We start from the raw sequence: 17,777 nt of genomic DNA, 5'->3' as shown, positions 1-17,777 counted from the left end.
CATTGAAACATATAAGATTCTGAGGGGGATTGACAGGGTAGATGCTGAGAGGCTGGAGAGTCTAGGACTGGGGGCCATAGTCTCAGGATAAGGGGTCGGCCATTTAGGACCGAGATGAGGAGGAATTTCTTCATTTCTTTGGTATTCTCTGCCTCAAAGGGCTATGGATGCTCAGTTGTTGAGTATATACAAGGCTGAGAGAGAAAAATATGTGGACTCTACGGGAATCAAAGCGTATGGGAATTGGGTGGGAAGGTGGGGTTGAGGTCGAAGATCAGCCATGATCTCACTGAATGGCGGAGCAGGCTCGAGGGGCCGGATGGCCGACTCCTGCTCCTATTTCTTGAGTTCTTAGCTTTCTTACTTATGTCAGATGAAACGAGTAGTAATCCGGACCACCGCCTGTTGCTTGGACATGTTACTCCATCTACACGACTGGCAATAGCATCGACAGCAGGGAAATAGAGACAAGTAGGGGTCTTACCACAGATAGCTTGATGGGACAGTGTAGAGGGAGCTTTACTCTGTATCTAACCCGTGCTGTACCTGCCCTGGGAGTGTTTGATGGGACAGTGTAGAGGGAGCTTTACTCTGTATCTAACCCGAGCTGTACCTGCCCTGGGAGTGTTTGATGGGACACTGTAGAGGGAGCTTTACTCTGTATCTATCCCGTGCTGTACCTGCCCTGGGAGTGTTTGATGGGACAGTGTAGAGGGAGATTTACTCTGTATCTAACCCGTGCTGTACCTGCCCTGGGAGTGTTTGATGGGACAGTGTAGAGGGAGCTTTACTCTGTATCTAACCCATGCTGTACCTGCCCTGGGAATGTTTGATGGGACAGTGTAGAGGGAGCTTTACTCTGTATCTAACCCCGTGCTGTCCCTGCCCTGGGTATGTTTGATGGGACAGTGTAGAGGGAGCTTTACTCTGTATCTAACCCGTGCTGTACCTGCCCAGGGAGTGTTTGATGGGACAGTGTAGAGGGAGCTTTACTCTGTATCTAACCCGTGCTGTACCTGCCCTGGGAGTGTTTGATGGGACAATGTAGAGGGAGCTTTACCCTGTATCTAACCCCGTGCTGTCCCTGCCCTGGGTATGTTTGATGGGACAGTGTAGAGGGAGCTTTACTCTGTATCTAACCCGTGCTGTACCTGTCCTGGGAGTGTTTGATGGGGCAGTGTAGAGGGAGCTTTACTCTGTATCTAACCCGTGCTGTACCTGCCCAGGGAGTGTTTGATGGGACAGTGTAGAGGGAGCTTTACTCTGTATCTAACCCGGTGCTGTACCTGCCCTGGGAGTGTTTGATGGGGCAGTGTAGAGGGAGCTTTACTCTGTATCTAACCCGTGCTGTACCTGCCCTGGGAGTGTTTGATGGGACAGTGTAGAGGGAGCTTTACTCTGTATCTAACCCGGTGCTGTACCTGCCCTGGGAGTGTTTGATGGGACACTGTAGAGGGAGCTTTACTCTGTATCTAACCCGTGCTGTACCTGCCCTGGGAGTGTTTGATGGGACAGTGTAGAGGGAGCTTTACTCTGTATCTAACCCGTGCTGTACCTGCCCTGGGAGTGTTTGATGGGACAGTGTAGAGGGAGCTTTACTCTGTATCTAACCCGCGCTGTACCTGCCCTGGGAGTGTTTGATGGGACAGTGTAAAGGAAGCTATACTCTGTATCTAACCCGTGCTGTACCTGCCCTGGCAGTGTTTGATGGGACAGTGTAGAGGGAGCTTTACTCTGTATCTAACCCGTGCTGTACCTGCCCTGGGAGTGTTTGATGGGACAGTGTAGAGGGAGCTTTACTCTGTATCTAACCCGTGCTGTACCTGCCCTGAGAGTGTTTGATGGGACAGTGTAGAGGGAGCTTTACTCTGTATCTAACCCGTGCTGTACCTGCCCTGGGAGTGTTTGATGGGACAGTGCAGAGGGAGCTTTACTCTGTATCTAACCCGTGCTGTACCTGCCCTGGGAGTGTTTGATGGGACAGTGTAGAGGGAGCTTTACTGTGTATCTATCCCGTGCTGTACCTGCCCTGGGAGTGTTTGATGGGACAGTATAGAGGTAGCTTTACTCTGTATCTAACCCGTGCTGTACCTGCCCTGGGAGTGTTTGATGGGACAGTGTAGAGGGAGCTTTACTCTGTATCTAACCCGTGCTGTACCTGCCCTGGGAGTGTTTGATGGGACAGTGTAGAGGGAGCTTTACTCTGTATCTAACCCGTGCTGTACCTGCTCTGGGAGTGTTTGATGGGGACAGTGTAGAGGGAGCTTTACTCTGTATCTAACACCATACTGTACCTGCCCTGGGAGTGTTTGATGGGACAGTGTAGAGGGAGCTTTACTCTATATCTAACCCCGTGCTGTACCTGCCCTGGGAGTGTTTGATGGGACAGTGTAGAGGGAGCTTTACTCTGTATCTAACCCGTGCTGTACCTGCCCTGGGAGTGTTTGATGGGACAGTGTAGAGGGAGCTTTACTCTGTATCTAACCTGTGCTGTACCTGCCCTGGGAGTGTTTGATGGGACAGTGTAGAGGGAGCTTTACTCTGTATCTAACCCGTGCTGTACCTGCCCCGGGAGTGTTTGATGGGACAGTGTAGAGGGAGCTTTACTCTGTATCTAACCCGTGCTGTACCTGCCCCGGGAGTGTTTGATGGGACAGTGTAGAGGGAGCTTTACTCTGTATTTAATCTCCCCTTAACCTTCTCTGCTCTAAGGACAACAACCCCAGCTTCTTCAGTCTCTCCACATAACTGAAATCCCTCATCCCTGGTACCATTCTGGTCAATCTCCTCTTAACCTTCTCTGCTCTAAGGAGAACAACCCCAGCTTCTTCAGTCTCTCCACATAACTGAAATCCCTCATCCCTGGTACCATTCTGGTCAATCTCCCCTTAACCTTCTCTGCTCCAAGGAGAACAATCCCAGCTTCTCCAGTCTCTCCACATCACTGAAGTCCCTCATCCCTGGTACCATTCTGGTCAATCTCCCCTTAACCTTCTCTGCTCCAAGGAGAACAATCCCAGCTTCTCCAGTCTCTCCACATCACTGAAGTCCCTCATCCCTGGTACCATTCTGGTCAATCTCCCCTTAACCTTCTCTGCTCTAAGGAGAACAACCCCAGCTTCTTCAGTCTCTCCACATAACTGAAGTCCCTCATCCCTGGTACCATTCTGGTCAATCTCCTCTTAACCTTCTCTGCTCTAAGGAGAACAACCCCAGCTTCTCCAGTCTCTCCACGTGACTGAAGTCCCTCATCCCTGGTACCATTCTGGTCAATCTTCTCTACACCCTCTCCAAGGCCTTGACATCCTTCCTAAAGTGCGGTGCCCAGAATTGGACACAATACTCCAGCTGAGGCCGAACCAGTGTTTTATAAAGGTTCATCCTAACATCATTGCTTTTGTACCCTCTGCCTCTATTCAGAAAGCCCAGGATCCTGAATGCTTTTTAAAAGACTTCTCCAGTTGTCCTACCACCTTGAAGGAGATGTGTCCATATACCCCCAGGTCTCTCAGCTCCTGCACCCGCTTTAACATTGTATCATTTCGTTTATATTGCCTCTCCTCATTCTTCCTACCAAAATGTATCACTTTGCACTTCTCTGAGTTAAACTTCATCTGCCACTTGCCTGCCCATTCCACCAGCCTGACTCTGGCCACTTAAAGCCTGATACTATCCTCCTCACTGTTTACTACATTTCTGAGTTTGGTGTCACCTGCAAACTTGGAGATGATGCCCTGTATACCCAAGTCCAGGTCATTAATATATATCAACAAGAGCAGTGGTCCTAATACAGAGCCCTGGGGGACACCACTGTATACGTCCCTCCAGTCTGAAAAACAACCGTTCACCACTACTCTCTGCTTTCTGTCTCTTGGCCAATTCCGTATCCACCCAGCCACTGCCTCTTTAATCGGAGAGCTCTTTAAAGATAGGCGGGAGGAGGTTCTGTTCGGGGGGTGGGTGGGGATTCGGTATAAATAAAAGATCACAGAAACACGGGCATGCGGAAGGAGTTTAATGGATTACCAGTTGCAGGAATAGCGCACAGATTGTTAATGTCGGGAACTGGTCATAGGAGGGAGTTTAATGGGATAATATCTGGGATTGGCACTTGGCACTAGGGATTGGGTGAGTTTTGTGTGGGATTGGGTGAGCGAGATGGTGGGAGGAAGTGTTCGATCCCGGATGGGTGGGTGAGAGGGTGGGTGGGTGAGATGGTGGGTGGGTGAGATGGTGGGTGGGTGAGATGGTGGGTGGGTGGGAGAGATGGTGGGTGGGTGAGATGGTGGGTGGGTGAGATGGTGGGAGGGTGAGATGGTGGGTGGGTGAGATGGTGGGTGGGTGGGAGAGATGGTGGGTGGGAGAGATGGTGGGTGGGTGAGATGGTGGGTGGGTGAGATGGTGGGTGGGTGAGAGGGTGGGTGGGTGAGAGGGTGGGTGGGTGAGATGGTGGGTGGGTGAGATGGTGGGTGGGAGAGATGGTGGGTGGGAGAGATGGTGGGTGGCTGGGTGAGATGGTGGGTGGGTGAGATGGTGGGTGGGTGAGATGGTGGGTGGGTGAGATGGTGGGTGGGTGAGATGGTGGGTGGGTGAGATGGTGGGTGGGTGAGTGAGATGGTGGGTGGGTGAGATGGTGGGTGGGAGAGATGGTGGGTGGGTGAGATGGTGGGTGGGTGAGATGGTGGGTGGGTGGGAGAGATGGTGGGTGGGTGAGATGGTGGGTGGGTGAGATGGTGGGTGGGAGAGATGGTGGGTGGGTGAGATGGTGGGTGGGTGAGATGGTGGGTGGGTGAGATGGTGGGTGGGAGAGATGGTGGGTGGGTGAGATGGTGGGTGGGTGAGATGGTGGGTGGGAGAGATGGTGGGTGGGAGAGATGGTGGGTGGGTGAGATGGTGGGTGGGTGAGATGGTGGGTGGGAGAGATGGTGGGTGGGTGAGATGGTGGGTGGGTGAGATGGTGGGTGGGTGAGATGGTGGGTGGGTGAGATGGTGGGTGGGAGAGAGGGTGGGTGGGTGAGATGGTGGGTGGGAGAGATGGTGGGTGGGTGAGATGGTGGGTGGGTGGGTGAGATGGTGGGTGGGTGAGATGGTGGGTGGGTGAGATGGTGGGTGGGAGAGATGGTGGGTGGGTGAGATGGTGGGTGGGTGAGATGGTGGGTGGGAGAGATGGTGGGTGGGTGAGATGGTGGGTGGGTGAGATGGTGGGTGGGTGAGATGGTGGGTGGGAGAGATGGTGGGTGGGAGAGATGGTGGGTGGGTGAGATGGTGGGTGGGTGAGATGGTGGGTGGGTGAGATGGTGGGTGGGTGGGAGAGATGGTGGGTGGGTGAGATGGTGGGTGGGTGAGATGGTGGGTGGGTGAGATGGTGGTTGGGTGAGATGGTGGGTGGGTGGGAGAGATGGTGGGTGGGAGAGATGGTGGGTGGGTGAGATGGTGGGTGGGTGAGATGGTGGGTGGGTGAGAGGGTGGGTGGGTGAGAGGGTGGGTGGGTGAGATGGTGGGTGGGTGAGATGGTGGGTGGGAGAGATGGTGGGTGGGAGAGATGGTGGGTGGGTGGGTGAGATGGTGGGTGGGTGAGATGGTGGGTGGGTGAGATGGTGGGTGGGTGAGATGGTGGGTGGGTGAGATGGTGGGTGGGTGAGATGGTGGGTGGGTGAGATGGTGGGTGGGTGAGATGGTGGGTGGGTGGGTGAGATGGTGGGTGGGAGAGATGGTGGGTGGGTGAGATGGTGGGTGGGTGAGATGGTGGGTGGGTGGGAGAGATGGTGGGTGGGTGAGATGGTGGGTGGGTGAGATGGTGGGTGGGTGAGATGGTGGGTGGGTGAGATGGTGGGTGGGTGAGATGGTGGGTGGGTGAGATGGTGGGTGGGAGAGATGGTGGGTGGGAGAGATGGTGGGTGGGTGAGATGGTGGGTGGGTGAGATGGTGGGTGGGTGAGATGGTGGGTGGGTGAGATGGTGGGTGGGAGAGATGGTGGGTGGGAGAGATGGTGGGTGGGTGAGATGGTGGGTGGGTGAGATGGTGGGTGGGAGAGATGGTGGGTGGGTGAGATGGTGGGTGGGTGAGATGGTGGGTGGGTGAGATGGTGGGTGGGTGAGATGGTGGGTGGGTGAGATGGTGGGTGGGAGAGAGGGTGGGTGGGTGAGATGGTGGGTGGGAGAGATGGTGGGTGGGTGAGATGGTGGGTGGGTGGGTGAGATGGTGGGTGGGTGAGATGGTGGGTGGGTGAGATGGTGGGTGGGAGAGATGGTGGGTGGGTGAGATGGTGGGTGGGTGGGTGAGATGGTGGGTGGGTGAGATGGTGGGTGGGTGAGATGGTGGGTGGGAGAGATGGTGGGTGGGAGAGATGGTGGGTGGGTGAGATGGTGGGTGGGAGAGATGGTGGGTGGGTGAGATGGTGGGTGGGAGAGATGGTGGGTGGGTGAGATGGTGGGTGGGAGAGATGGTGGGTGGGAGAGATGGTGGGTGGGTGAGATGGTGGGTGGGTGAGATGGTGGGTGGGTGAGATGGTGGGTGGGTGAGATGGTGGGTGGGTGAGATGGTGGGTGGGTGAGATGGTGGGTGGGAGAGATGGTGGGTGGGTGAGATGGTGGGTGGGTGAGATGGTGGGTGGGTGAGATGGTGGGTGGGTGGGATGGTGGGTGGGTGAGAGGGTGGGTGGGTGAGATGGTGGGTGGGAGAGATGGTGGGTGGGAGAGATGGTGGGTGGGTGAGATGGTGGGTGGGAGAGATGGTGGGTGGGTGAGAGGGTGGGTGGGTGAGAGGGTGGGTGAGATGGTGGGTGGGTGAGATGGTGGGTGAGTGAGATGGTGGGTGGGTGAGATGGTGGGTGGGTGAGATGGTGGGTGGGTGGGATGGTGGGTGGGTGAGAGGGTGGGTGGGAGAGATGATGGGTGGGTGGGTGAGATGGTGGGTGGGTGAGATGGTGGGTGGGTGAGATGGTGGGTGGGTGAGATGGTGGGTGGGTGAGATGGTGGGTGGGAGAGATGGTGGGTGGGTGGGTGAGAGGGTGGGTGGGTGAGAGGGTGGGTGGGAGAGATGGTGGGTGGGTGAGATGGTGGGTGGGTGAGATGGTGGGTGGGTGAGATGGTGGGTGGGTGAGATGGTGGGTGGGAGAGATGGTGGGTGGGAGAGATGGTGGGTGGTTGGGTGAGAGGGTGGGTGGGTGAGATGGTGGGTGGGTGGGTGAGATGGTGGGTGGGAGAGATGGTGGGTGGGTGGGAGAGATGGTGGGTGGGTGAGATGGTGGGTGGGTGGGTGAGATGGTGGGTGAGTGGGAGAGATGGTGGGTGGGTGAGATGGTGGGTGGGTGAGATGGTGGGTGAGTGAGATGGTGGGTGGGTGAGAGGGTGGGTGGGTGAGAGGGTGGGTGGGTGGGTGAGAGGGTGGGTGGGTGAGATGGTGGGTGGGTGGGAGAGATGGTGGGTGGGTGAGAGGGTGGGTGGGTGAGAGGGTGGGTGGGTGAGATGGTGGGTGGGTGAGATGGTGGGTGGGTGGGAGAGATGGTGGGTGGGTGGGAGAGATGGTGGGTGGGTGAGATGGTGGGTGGGTGGGAGAGATGGTGGGTGGGTGAGAGGGTGGGTGGGTGAGAGGGTGGGTGGGTGAGAGGGTGGGTGGGTGAGATGGTGGGTGGGTGGGAGAGATGGTGGGTGGGTGAGAGGGTGGGTGGGTGAGAGGGTGGGTGGGTGAGAGGGTGGGTGGGTGAGAGGGTGGGTGGGTGAGAGGGTGGGTGGGTGAGAGGGTGGGTGGGTGGGAGAGATGGTGGGTGGGTGAGAGGGTGGGTGGGTGAGAGGGTGGGTGGGTGAGAGGGTGGGTGGGTGAGATGGTGGGTGGGAGAGATGGTGGGTGGGAGAGATGGTGGGTGGGTGGGTGAGAGGGTGGGTGGGTGAGATGGTGGGTGGGTGGGTGAGATGGTGGGTGGGAGAGATGGTGGGTGGGTGGGAGAGATGGTGGGTGGGTGAGATGGTGGGTGGGTGGGTGAGATGGTGGGTGAGTGGGAGAGATGGTGGGTGGGTGAGATGGTGGGTGGGTGAGAGGGTGGGTGGGTGAGATGGTGGGTGAGTGAGAAGGTGGGTGGGTGAGAGGGTGGGTGGGTGAGAGGGTGGGTGGGTGGGTGAGAGGGTGGGTGGGTGAGATGGTGGGTGGGTGGGAGAGATGGTGGGTGGGTGAGAGGGTGGGTGGGTGAGATGGTGGGTGGGTGAGAGGGTGGGTGGGTGAGATGGTGGGTGGGTGAGAGGGTGGGTGGGTGAGATGGTGGGTGGGTGGGAGAGATGGTGGGTGGGTGAGAGGGTGGGTGGGTGAGAGGGTGGGTGGGTGAGAGGGTGGGTGGGTGAGATGGTGGGTGGGTGAGAGGGTGGGTGGGTGAGAGGGTGGGTGGGTGAGAGGGTGGGTGGGTGAGAGGGTGGGTGGGTGAGATGGTGGGTGGGTGGGAGAGATGGTGGGTGGGTGAGAGGGTGGGTGGGTGAGAGGGTGGGTGGGTGAGAGGGTGGGTGGGTGAGAGGGTGGGTGGGTGAGAGGGTGGGTGGGTGAGATGGTGGGTGGGTGGGAGAGATGGTGGGTGGGTGAGAGGGTGGGTGGGTGAGAGGGTGGGTGGGTGAGAGGGTGGGTGGGTGAGATGGTGGGTGGGTGGGAGAGATGGTGGGTGGGTGAGAGGGTGGGTGGGTGGGAGAGATGGTGGGTGGGTGAGAGGGTGGGTGGGTGAGAGGGTGGGTGGGTGAGAGGGTGGGTGGGTGAGATGGTGGGTGGGAGAGATGGTGGGTGGGTGAGAGGGTGGGTGGGTGGGAGAGATGGTGGGTGGGTGAGATGGTGGGTGGGTGAGATGGTGGGTGGGTGGGAGAGATGGTGGGTGGGTGAGAGGGTGGGTGGGTGAGAGGGTGGGTGGGTGAGAGGGTGGGTGGGTGAGATGGTGGGTGGGAGAGATGGTGGGTGGGTGAGAGGGTGGGTGGGTGAGAGGGTGGGTGGGTGAGAGGGTGGGTGGGTGAGAGGGTGGGTGGGTGAGATGGTGGGTGGGAGAGATGGTGGGTGGGTGAGAGGGTGGGTGGGTGAGAGGGTGGGTGGGTGAGATGGTGGGTGGGTGAGAGGGTGGGTGGGTGAGATGGTGGGTGGGTGAGAGGGTGGGTGGGTGAGAGGGTGGGTGGGTGAGAGGGTGGGTGGGTGAGATGGTGGGTGGGAGAGATGGTGGGTGGGTGAGAGGGTGGGTGGGTGAGAGGGTGGGTGGGTGAGAGGGTGGGTGGGTGAGAGGGTGGGTGGGTGAGATGGTGGGTGGGAGAGATGGTGGGTGGGTGAGAGGGTGGGTGGGTGAGAGGGTGGGTGGGTGAGATGGTGGGTGGGTGAGAGGGTGGGTGGGTGAGATGGTGGGTGGGTGAGAGGGTGGGTGGGTGAGAGGGTGGGTGGGTGAGAGGGTGGGTGGGTGAGATGGTGGGTGGGTGAGAGGGTGGGTGGGTGAGATGGTGGGTGGGTGAGAGGGTGGGTGGGTGAGAGGGTGGGTGGGTGAGATGGTGGGTGGGTGAGAGGGTGGGTGGGTGAGAGGGTGGGTGGGTGAGAGGGTGGGTGGGTGAGAGGGTGGGTGGGTGAGAGGGTGGGTGGGTGAGAGGGTGGGTGGGTGAGAGGGTGGGTGGGTGAGTCCGATGCCGGGTGGGTGAGTCCAATGCCCGGTGGGTGAGTCCAATGCCCGGTGGGTGAGTCCGATGCCCGGTGGGTGAGTCCGATGCCCGGTGGGTGAGTGAGATGCCGGGTTGGTGGGTGAGATGCCGGGTTGGTGGGTGAGATGCCAGTTGGGTGAGATGGTGGGTGGTTGAGTTACGTTACAAGGATAGGTTTAATGATCCGAACAGTCTATTGTTCAAGCGGTTTCCCACTCCATTGATCTCACAGTCAGTAATGTGCAGTGGCGGTGCTGGAGCTGTCGAGAATGTTTAAGCGAGGTGTCTCCGGGATTTGCTGAAATCTCGTCCTTAATACGTCACGTGGCTTGTTCACTGAAATTAAAAGAAATGAGTTTAAAAATGAGCCGGAGACCTGAACAGGTAAAAGTGTCGCTAAAATCACCAGCGATCTTCCTACTGATTGCAATTCAAGCAGTGTGTAGACACACTGTGCTCACACCAGGCACGTACAGGTGTGTGTTACACACCGTGCTCACACCAGGCACGTACAGGTGTGTGTAGCCACACCGTGCTCACACCAGGCACGTACAGGTGTGTAGACACACCGTGCTCACACCAGGCACGTACAGGTGTGTGTAGACACACCGTGCTCACACCAGGCACGTACAGGTGTGTGTAGACACACCGTGCTCACACCAGGCACGTACAGGTGTGTGTAGACACACCGTGTTCACACCAGGCACGTACAGGTGTGTGCACCGTGCTCACACCAGGCACGTACAGGTGTGTGTAGACACACCGTGCTCACACCAGGCACGTACAGGTGTGTGTTACACACCGTGCTCACACCAGGCACGTACAGGTGTGTGTAGACACACCGTGCTCACACCGGGCACGTACAGGTGTGTGTTACACACCGTGCTCACACCAGGCACGTACAGGTGTGTGTGACACACCGTGCTCACACCAGGCACGTACAGGTGTGTGTAGACACACCGTGCTCACACCAGGCACGTACAGGTGTGTGTAGAAACACCGTGCTCACACCGGGCACGTACAGGTGTGTGTAGACACACCGTGCTCACACCGGGCACGTACAGGTGTGTGTAGACACACCGTGCTCACACCAGGCACGTACAGGTGTGTGTAGACACACCGTGCTCACACCAGGCACGTACAGGTGTGTGTAGACACACCGTGCTCACACCGGGCACGTACAGGTGTGTGTAGACACACCGTGCTCACACCAGGCACGTACAGGTGTGTGTAGACACACCGTGCTCACACCGGGCACATACAGGTGTGTGTTACACACCGTGCTCACACCGGCCAAGTACAGGCGTGTGTAGACACACCGTGCTCACACCGGGCACGTACAGGTGTGTGTAGACACACCGTGCTCACACCGGGCACGTACAGGTGTGTGTAGACACACCGTGCTCACACCAGGCACGTACAGGTGTGTGTAGACACACCGTGCTCACACCGGGCACATACAGGTGTGTGTTACACACCGTGCTCACACCAAGCACGTACAGGTGTGTGTAGACACACCGTGCTCACACCAGGCACGTACAGGTGTGTGTAGACACACCGTGCTCACACCGGGCACGTACAGGTGTGTGTAGACACACCGTGCTCACACCAGGCACGTACAGGTGTGCGTAGACACACCGTGCTCACACCAGGCACGTACAGGTGTGTGTAGACACACCGTGCTCACACCAGGCACGTACAGGTGTGTGTTACACACCGTGCTCACACCGGGCACATACAGGTGTGTGTTACACAGCGTGCTCACACCAGGCATGTACAGGTGTGTGTAGACACACCGTGCTCACACCAGGCACGTACAGGTGTGTGTAGACACACCGTGCTCACACCAGGCATGTACAGGTGTGTGTAGACACACCGTGCTCACACTGGGTATGTACAGGTGTGTGTTACACACCGTGCTCACACCAGGCACATACAGGTGTGTGTAGACACACCGTGCTCACACCGGGCACGTACAGGTGTGTGTTACACACCGTGCTCACACCAAGCACGTACAGGTGTGTGTAGACACACCGTGCTCACACCAGGCACGTACAGGTGTGCGTAGACACACCGTGCTCACACCAGGCACGTACAGGTGTGTGTAGACACACCGTGCTCACACCAGGCACGTACAGGTGTGTGTTACACAGCGTGCTCACACCAGGCATGTACAGGTGTGTGTAGACACACCGTGCTCACACTGGGTATGTACAGGTGTGTATTACACACTGTGCTCACACCGGGCACGTACAGGTGTGTGTAGACACACAGTGCTCACACCAGGCACGTACCGTGCTCACACCAGGCACGTACAGGTGTGTATTACACACTGTGATCACACCGGGCATGTACAGGTGTGTATTACACACCGTGCTCACACCAGGCACGTACAGGTGTGTGTTACACACCGTGTTCACACCAGGCACGTACAGATGTGTGTAGACACACCGTGCTCACACCAGGCACGTACAGGTGTGTGTAGACACACCATGCTCACACCGGGCACGTACCGTGCTCAGACCAGGCACGTACAGGTGTGTGTTATACACCGTGCTCACACTGGGCACCTACAGGTGTGTGTAGACACACCGTGCTCACACCGGGCACGTACAGGTGTGTGTAGACACACCGAGCTCACAACTCCATGAACTTACACCAGACATGCATGCTCCCACAGCACTGTTAGGGAGGGAGTTCCAGGATTTTGACCCAGCGACGATGAAGGATCGCCGATATATTTCCAAGTCAGAATGGTGTGTGACTTGGAGGGGAACTTGCAGGTGGTGGTGTTCCCAAGCACCTGCTGCCCTTGTCCTTCTAAGTGGTAGAGATCACGGGTTTGGGAGGTGCTGCCGAAGAAGCCTTGGCGAGTTGCTGCAGTGCATCTTGTAGATGGTACACACTGCAGCCACGGTGCGCCGGTGGTGGAGGGAGTGAATGTTTAAGGTGGTTAATGGAGTGCCAATCAAGCGGGCTGCTTTATCCTGAATGGTGTCGAGCTTCTTGAGTGTTGTTGGAGCTGCACTCATCCAGGCAAGTGGAGAGTATTCCGTCACACTCCTGACTTGTGCCTTGTAGATGGTGGAAAGGCTTTGGGGAGTCAGGAGGTGAGACACTCGCCACAGAATGTATATTTGGATTTCCAAACAGCATTCAATAAGGTGCCACATCAAAGGTTATTACACAAGATTAGTGCTCATGGGGTTGTGGGTAATATAGTGGCATGGATAGAGGATTGGTTAACGGACAGAAAACAGAGCGTAGGGATAAACGGATTATCTTCAGGTTGGCAGGTTGTAGCTAGTGGGGTGCCGCAAGGATCAGTGCTGGGGCCTCAGCTATTTACAATCTATATTAATGATCTAGATGAAGGGACCGAGTGTAATGTATCCAAGTTTGCTGATGATACAAAGCTAGGTGGGACAGTAAGCTGTGAGGAGAACACAAAGACTCTGCAAAGGGATATAGATAGACTGAGTGAGTGGGCAGTAAGGTGGCAGATGGAGTGTAATGTGGGGAAATGTGAGGTTATTCACTTTGGTAGGAAGAATAGATAAACAGAATATTTTTAAATGGTGAGAAACTTTCAAATGTTGGTGTTCAGAGAGATTTGGGTGTCCTCGTACAGGAAACACAGAAAGCTAGCATACAGGTACAGCAAGCAATAAGGAAGGCAAGTGACATATTGGCATTTATTGCAAGGGGGTTGTAGTATAAGAGTGAGGAAGTCTTGCTCCAATTGTACAGGGCCTTGGTGAGACCACACCTGGAGTACTGTGCACAGTTCTGGTCTCCTTATCTAAGGAAGGATATACTTGCCTTGGAGGCGGTGCAATGATGGTTCACTAGATTGATTCCTGGGATGAGAGGGCTGTCCTATGATGAGAGATTGTGTAGAATGGGCCGATACTGTCTGGAGTTTAGAAGAATGAGAGGTGATCTCATTGAAACATACAAGATTCTGAGGGGGATTGACAGGGTAGGCGCGGAGAGGTTGTTTCCCCCCTGGCTGGAGTGTCTAGAACTAGGGGGCATAGTCTCAGAATAAGGGGTCGGCCATTTAAGACTGAGATGAGGAGGAATTTCTTCACTCAGAGGGTGGTGAATCTTTGGAATTCTCTGCCCCAGAGGGCTGTGGATGCTGAGTCTTTGAGTATATTCAAGGCGGAGATCGATAGATTTTTGGACTCTCGGGGAATCGAGGGATATGGAGATCAGGTGGTAAAGCGGAGTTGAGGTCAATGATTAGCCATGATCTTATTGAATGGCGGAGCAGGCTCGAGGGGCCGTATGGACTACTCCTGCTCCTATTTCTTATGTCCTTATGTTCTAAGAATACCCAGCCTTTGACCTGCTCTTGTATCCAAAGTATTTATGCGGCTGGTCCAGTTAAGATTCTGGTCAATGGTGACCCCCCAGGATATTGATGGTGGGGGATTCAGCGATGGAAATGCCGTTGAATGTCAAGCGGCGGTGGCTAGATTCTCTCTTGTTGGAGATGGTCATTGCCTGGCACTTGTGAGGCACATATGTTACTTACCGCTTATCAGCCCATGCCTGGATTTTATTCAGCTCTAAGTACATGCGGGCATGGACCGCGCTAACATTAAGAGCTACAGCACCAGGAGTCGGGCCAGCAGATGTGGAGCAGGACACACTCTACTCAACAGCAGTGTCCCCACTGAACACTGTAGACACCAGCAGAGGCAACCTACATCACCCAAACTGTCCACAGCAGTGTCCCCACTGAACACTGTAGACACCAGCAGAGGGCAACCTACATCACCCTGACTATTGACAGTAATGTCCCCATTGAACACTGCAGACACCAGCAGAGGCAACCTACATCACCCAAAATGTCCACAGCAGTGTCCCCACTGAACACTGTAGACACCAGCAGAGGGCTCCCTACACCACCCAAATCATTCACAGCAGTGTCCCCACTGAACATTGTAGACACCAGCAGAGGCAACCTACAACACCCAAACTGTCCACAGCAGTGTCCCCACTGAACAATGTAGACACCAGCAGAGGCAACCTACATCACCCAAACTGTCAACAGCAGTGTCCCCACTGAACACTGTACACACCAGCAGAGGGCAACCTACACCACCCAAACCATTCACAGCAGTGTCCCCACTGAACACAGTAGAAACCAGCAGAGGTCATCCTACATCACCCAAACAATTCACAGCAGTGTCCCCACTAAACACTGTAGACACCAGCAGAGGGCGGACTAAATCTCCCAAACCATTCACAGCAGTGTCCCCATTGAACACAGTAGAAACCAGCAGAGGTCATCCTACATCACCCAAACAATTCACAGCAGTGTCCCCACTAAACACTGTAGATACCAGCAGAGGGCATCCTACATCAACCAAACTATTCACAGTAGTGTCCCCAATGAACACTGTAGACACCAGCAGAGGGCGGACTACGTCACCCAAACCATTCACAGCATTGTCCCTACTGAACACTGTAGACACCAGCAGAGAGCACCCTATATCACCCAAACTATTCACAGTAGTGTTCCCACTCAACACTGTAGACACCAGCAGAGGGCAACCCGCATGAACCAAACTGTTCAAAGCAGTGTCCCCACTGAACACTGTAGACACCAGCAGAGGGCATCCTACATCACCTTGACTATTCAAAGAACTGTCCCCACTGAACACTGTAGACACCAGCAGAGGCACCATACATCACCCAAACTGTTCACAGCAGTGTCCCCACTGAAGACTGTAGACATCGGCAGAGGGCACGGTACATCACCCTGACTATTAACAGCAGTGGCCCCATTGAACACTGTAGACACCAGCAGAGGGCAACCTACATCATCCTCACTATTCACAGCAGTGTCCCCACTGAACACTGTAGATACCAGCAGAGGCACCATACATCACTCAAACTATTCACAGCAGTGTCCCCACTGAAGACTGTAGACACCAGCAGAGGGCATGGTACACCACCCTGACTATTAACAGCAGTGGCCCCATTGAACACTGTAGATACCAGCAGAGGGCAACCTACATCACCCTCACTATTCACAGCAGTGTCCGCATTGAACAGTGTAGACACCAGCAGAGGGCGGCCTGCAACACAAAAATCATTCACAGCAGTGTCCCCACTGAACACTGTAGACACCAGCACAGGCACCCTACATCACCCAAACTGTTCACAGCAGTGTCCCTACTGAACAATGTAGACACCAGCAGAGAGTACCCTATATCACCCAAACTATTCACAGTAGTGTTCCCACTCAACACTGTAGACATCAGCAGAGTGCAACCCACATGAACCAAACTGTTCAATGCAGTGTCCCCACTGAACACTGTAGACACCAGCAGAGGTCACCCTACATCACCCAAACACTTACACAGCAGTGTCCCCACTGAACATTGTAGTCACCAGCAGAGGGCATCCTACATCACCCAAACTATTCACAGCAGTGTCCCCACTGAACACTGTAGATACCAGCAGAGGCACCATACATCACCCAAACTGTTCACAGCAGTGTCCCCACTGAACACTCTACATGCCAGCAGTGGGCAACCTACATCACCCGAACTGTTCAGAGCAGTGTCCCCACTGAACACTGTAGACACCAGCAGAGGGTATCCTACCTCACCCAAACCATTCACAGCAGTGTCTCCACTGAACACAGTAGAAACCAGCAGAGCTCACCTTACATCACCCAAACAATTCACAGCAGTGTCCCCACTGAACACTGTAGACACCAGCAGAGAGCATCTTATATCACTCAAACTCTTCACAGTAGTGTTCCCAATCAACACTGCAGACACCAGCAGAGATACCCTACATCACCCAAGCTGTTTAAAGCAGTGTCCCCTATGAACACCGTAGAAACCAGCAGAGGTCACCCTATATCGCCCAAACCATTCACAGCAGCGTCCCCACTGAACACTGTAGACACCAGCAGAGGGCATCCTACATCAGCTTGACTATTCACAGTAGTGTCCCCATTGAACACTGTAGACACCAGCAGAAGACAACCTACATCACCCTGACTATTCACAGCAGTGTCCCCACTGAACACTGTAAACACCAGCAGAGGGCGCCCTACAGCACCCTAACCATTCACAGCAGTGTCCCCACGGAACACTGTAGAAACCAGCAGAGGTCACCCTACATCACCCAAACAATTCACAGCAGTGTCCCCACTGAACACTGTAGACACCAGCAGAGGCACCCTACATCACCCAAACTGTTCACAGCAGTGTCCCCACTGAACACTGTACACACCAGCAGAGGGCAACCTACATCAGCCAAACAATTCACAGCAGTGTCCCCACTGAACACTGTAGAAACCAGCAGAGGTCACCCTACATCACCCAAACCATTCACAGCATTGTCCCCACTGAACACTGTAGACAGCAGCAGAGGGCAAACCCACATGAACCAAACTGATCAAAGCAGTGTCCCCACTGAACACTGTAGACACCAGCAGAGGCACCATACATCACTGAAATTGTACACAGCAGTGTCACCACTGAACACTGTTGACACCAGCAGAGGGCGGCCTACATCACCCAAACCATTCACAGCAGTGTCTCCACTGAACACTGTAGAAACCAGCAGAGGTCACTATACATCACCCAAACCATTCACAGCAGTGTCCCCACTGAACACTGTAGACAGCAGCAGAGGGCAAACCCACATGAACCAAACTGATCAAAGCAGTGTCCCCACTGAACACTGTAGACACCAGCAGAGGCACCATACATCACTGAAATTGTACACAGCAGTGTCCCCACTGAACACTGTTGACACCAGCAGAGGGCGGACTAAATCTCCCAAACCATTCACAGCAGTGTCCCCATTGAACACTGTAGAAACCAGCAGAGGTCATCCTACATCAACCAAACAATTCACAGCAGTGTCCCCACTGAAAACTGTAGATACCAGCAGAGGGCACCCTACATCACCCAAACTGTTCACAGTAGTGTTCCCACTCAACACTGTAGACACCAACAGAGGGCAACCCACATGAACCAAACTGTTCAAAGCAGTGTCCCCACTGAACACTGTAGACACCAGCAGAGGGCATCCTACATCACCTTCACTATTCACAGTAATGTCCCCAATGAACACTGTAGACACCAACAGAGGGCG

At 55.2% G+C, this 17,777-nt stretch overlaps 1 protein-coding gene across 1 annotated transcript in view; it reads right to left on the bottom strand.

The window, feature by feature from the left end:
• Window positions 1-9,233: 9,233 nt before the first annotated feature.
• Window positions 9,234-17,777, bottom strand: part of LOC147118205 (uncharacterized) — a 78,950-nt gene continuing 70,406 nt past the window's right edge. The window contains exon 16 of the mRNA XM_085984299.1: window positions 9,234-9,977. Coding sequence (XP_085840425.1) covers window positions 9,962-9,977 — 16 coding nt within the window. The 3' untranslated portion in view covers window positions 9,234-9,961. The remainder of the gene's footprint in view (window positions 9,978-17,777) is intronic.

The sequence above is a fragment of the Somniosus microcephalus genome, chromosome 4 (genome assembly GCF_052327205.1).
Source record: "Somniosus microcephalus isolate GS21.2 chromosome 4, FLI_Smic_1.0, whole genome shotgun sequence".
Lineage (NCBI taxonomy): Eukaryota > Metazoa > Chordata > Chondrichthyes > Squaliformes > Somniosidae > Somniosus > Somniosus microcephalus.
The sequence above is the reverse complement of the archived record's forward strand: the minus strand, read 5'-3'. Positions and strand labels throughout refer to the sequence as shown.